General features: G+C 53.0%; 1 protein-coding gene across 1 annotated transcript in view; it reads right to left on the bottom strand.

Annotated features, from left to right (window-relative positions):
• The window catches only part of LOC122256197 (uncharacterized), a 21,563-nt gene that overhangs the window by 4,631 nt on the left and 14,432 nt on the right, over nt 1-2,500 (bottom strand). Inside the window, exons 6-8 of the mRNA XM_086555232.1 lie at nt 1,522-2,487; nt 769-1,116; nt 16-157 (exon numbers count right to left, since the gene is read on the bottom strand). Of these exons, the coding sequence (XP_086411358.1) occupies nt 16-157; nt 769-1,116; nt 1,522-2,487 (1,456 nt within the window). The remainder of the gene's footprint in view (nt 1-15; nt 158-768; nt 1,117-1,521; nt 2,488-2,500) is intronic.

Below are 2,500 nucleotides of genomic sequence, written 5' to 3' on the forward strand. Positions count from 1 at the left end.
AGATGTCTGACTGACCCTCAGCCGCCATGGTGTCGTCGTCGGGAAGGGGCGGTCCTTCTCGATCCACCAATAGGAACTCCGCTCGCATGATGACGTCAGTCGGCCCCCGCGCGCCGTCCTGAATCACCACAGTCGGAAGCCATACCTTTTCGCGGGCCTGCATAATGCGAGGAAGCTATTACTATACTTGGTTAAGTTACTGATTAGGTATGTAGATAAAGGTACAAATGTGGCTGAATTACACGTAATTCTGATAAAGAGATGATCGAAATGCGGTTATTATATTTCGTGTGTTGGGAAAGTTGATTAACCTCATTTCTACAGTTAATTGTATATGTCCTTATGAACTCGAAATAGGTATGCATAAATACCATGAGATATTGTTAAAGAGAAGGCTTCTCCACAACTCACATTTTCTCTGATATCTTAGACAAAAATATATAAAAGAATTTCAAAATAACAAAATGCGACAAGATTTCAGACAAACTATGCAAATAAACATAAAAAAACACATCGAGTTGAGGAAATAAAACAAAAACACTATACAAATAAACGTAGAAATGCGACAAGTTCATAAAGATATGCAATATAAACATAAAAATACATTTACAAAAAAATAAAAAAATATAAAACATGAAAAATGCGACAAGTTAACAAACAAACTATGCAAATGAGCATCAAAGAATGTGTCAAGTAAACAGCAAATAGACATAATTATGCAAGTCACCAAAAACTAAACTAAGCAAAATCCCCCAAAAGTCGACCGACCTTCGCCTCGTTGACGAAATCCCCCTGGCGCAGATTGGCGAACTTGACCCTGGGATCCCGCCAGGTGATGCTCTGCACGACCTCGAGCTGCATCCGGAAGCCCATGAGGTCGAACTGCCTGACGGAGGTGATCTCGAAGGCCACGATCAGAGGGAGGGGATTGGCGTCCAAGCTCGGAGGAGGGAGTTCGGGCGAGTATCCTTCGGGGACGAGTAGGATGCGGCAGTTGAGCTCGTCGCTGTTGTCGGGGCAGTCCGTCTTCTGGTCGCAGCGTCTGGTCATCTTGATGCACGAGCCGTCGCTGCAGGTGAAGTCCTCGGGGTCGCACGGGGTCAGCAGGAAGTCCGCCTGTGGGTAGGGGCGAGGGGAGGAGGAGGAGGAGGAGGGGGGTGGTTAGCTTTCTTCTTCTATTTTAGTTTGATCGGTTTTGTATATCATTCTTAGTTATCTTATTGGTCTGTTTCGTGAATTCCAACTTTTTTATATCTAAATGTAATTACTCTTCATCATTTCTTGAGCTTTCTCTGCTACCGGTGTTTACAAAAGGGAGGATAGGAGCAATAGTGGCGATTCAATTAGCAAAAAAGAGTCTGCAAGGCCTTGGCCACGAAGTAAAACAATCACGGCACCCGAGGATAAAAGGCAAGAACAATAGTGAACACTTTTGTAAAGCAAGGCAGCGGCGAACGCATCAACTGCATGATTCCCACGAGAAAGAGTCCGTTTCCCCAGCGTCCCCAGCCCCTCAAGTACCCTCTCCTGCGCGCAGTCGTCCCCGGTGACGTCCCACGCGGCGAGGCCCAGCGGGTAGCCCGCCGTCCGCTTCTCCACCATGAGCGCCTCGACGTTGCCGTCCCTGCGGCTCTCCATCTTCCACGTGCCGTTCCCCCACACGATCCTCGTGAAGAAGTTGCCCTCGAACACCGGCCGCCCGTTGTGGTAGTCCATGAGCGTGTAGGTGCGGTCGAACTTGGACAGCTTGCAGAGGCCGCGGAGGCGCAGCGTGGGCGGCGCGGTGAAGTTGCAGAGCGGGCAGGTGAGCGTGTCGCAGTCCGCCTTGTACCACAGGTACGGGAAGTTGACGGCGGCCCCGGTGGCGCACGGGTACTCCTCGTCGGGGCCGCGCCAGCCCTCCAGCCAGCTGCCGTACGTGATGCGCGAGTCGTCCTCCAGGTAGAACCAGTCCGTGCGGTTCGCGTCGCTCTTGAGCCCCATCCAGTAGAGCGCCGCCCAGCCCTGGATGCACTGGTCGTTGAAGCGGATGAAGTCGTCGAAGATCTCCGTGTTCTCCTCGTCGCTGCGGGGGACTGCCAGCGCGCCCATGAACAGCTGGCACAGCTTATCCGCTTCGGCGAACTTCATCTTCTCCGGCATGAGCATCACCATGCCCGTGGACCGCTCGCAGATCTCCTCCATCTCGAAAACCACCTCCTTGCTCTCGCCGCCGAGCGTCAGGTGGGACATGTTGCTCCCGAAGCTGTAAAGAGGCTGCGCGGCGATCCCCCCCGACTCGCAGGTCACGTAGGACTTCATCTCGTCCAGCCCAAGAGCCTCGTCGAAGAACCTGAAGTCCAGGAGCTCCCCGTGGAAGGCCTGTGTGATGTCCCACTCGGCGTCGGGATTGTTGTTCTGCCCGAGGATGATCTGGCCGTTGGCTCGGACCTCCGCCGTCGCTGGGTCGCTCTCCGCCTCGCCGCGCTTGGCCGGAAACTCCAACACCTGGCGGGAGAGA

The sequence above is a fragment of the Penaeus japonicus genome, unplaced genomic scaffold, assembly GCF_977035675.1.
Source record: "Penaeus japonicus unplaced genomic scaffold, GWHDUDI00000001_assembly GWHDUDI00000030, whole genome shotgun sequence".
NCBI lineage: Eukaryota > Metazoa > Arthropoda > Malacostraca > Decapoda > Penaeidae > Penaeus > Penaeus japonicus.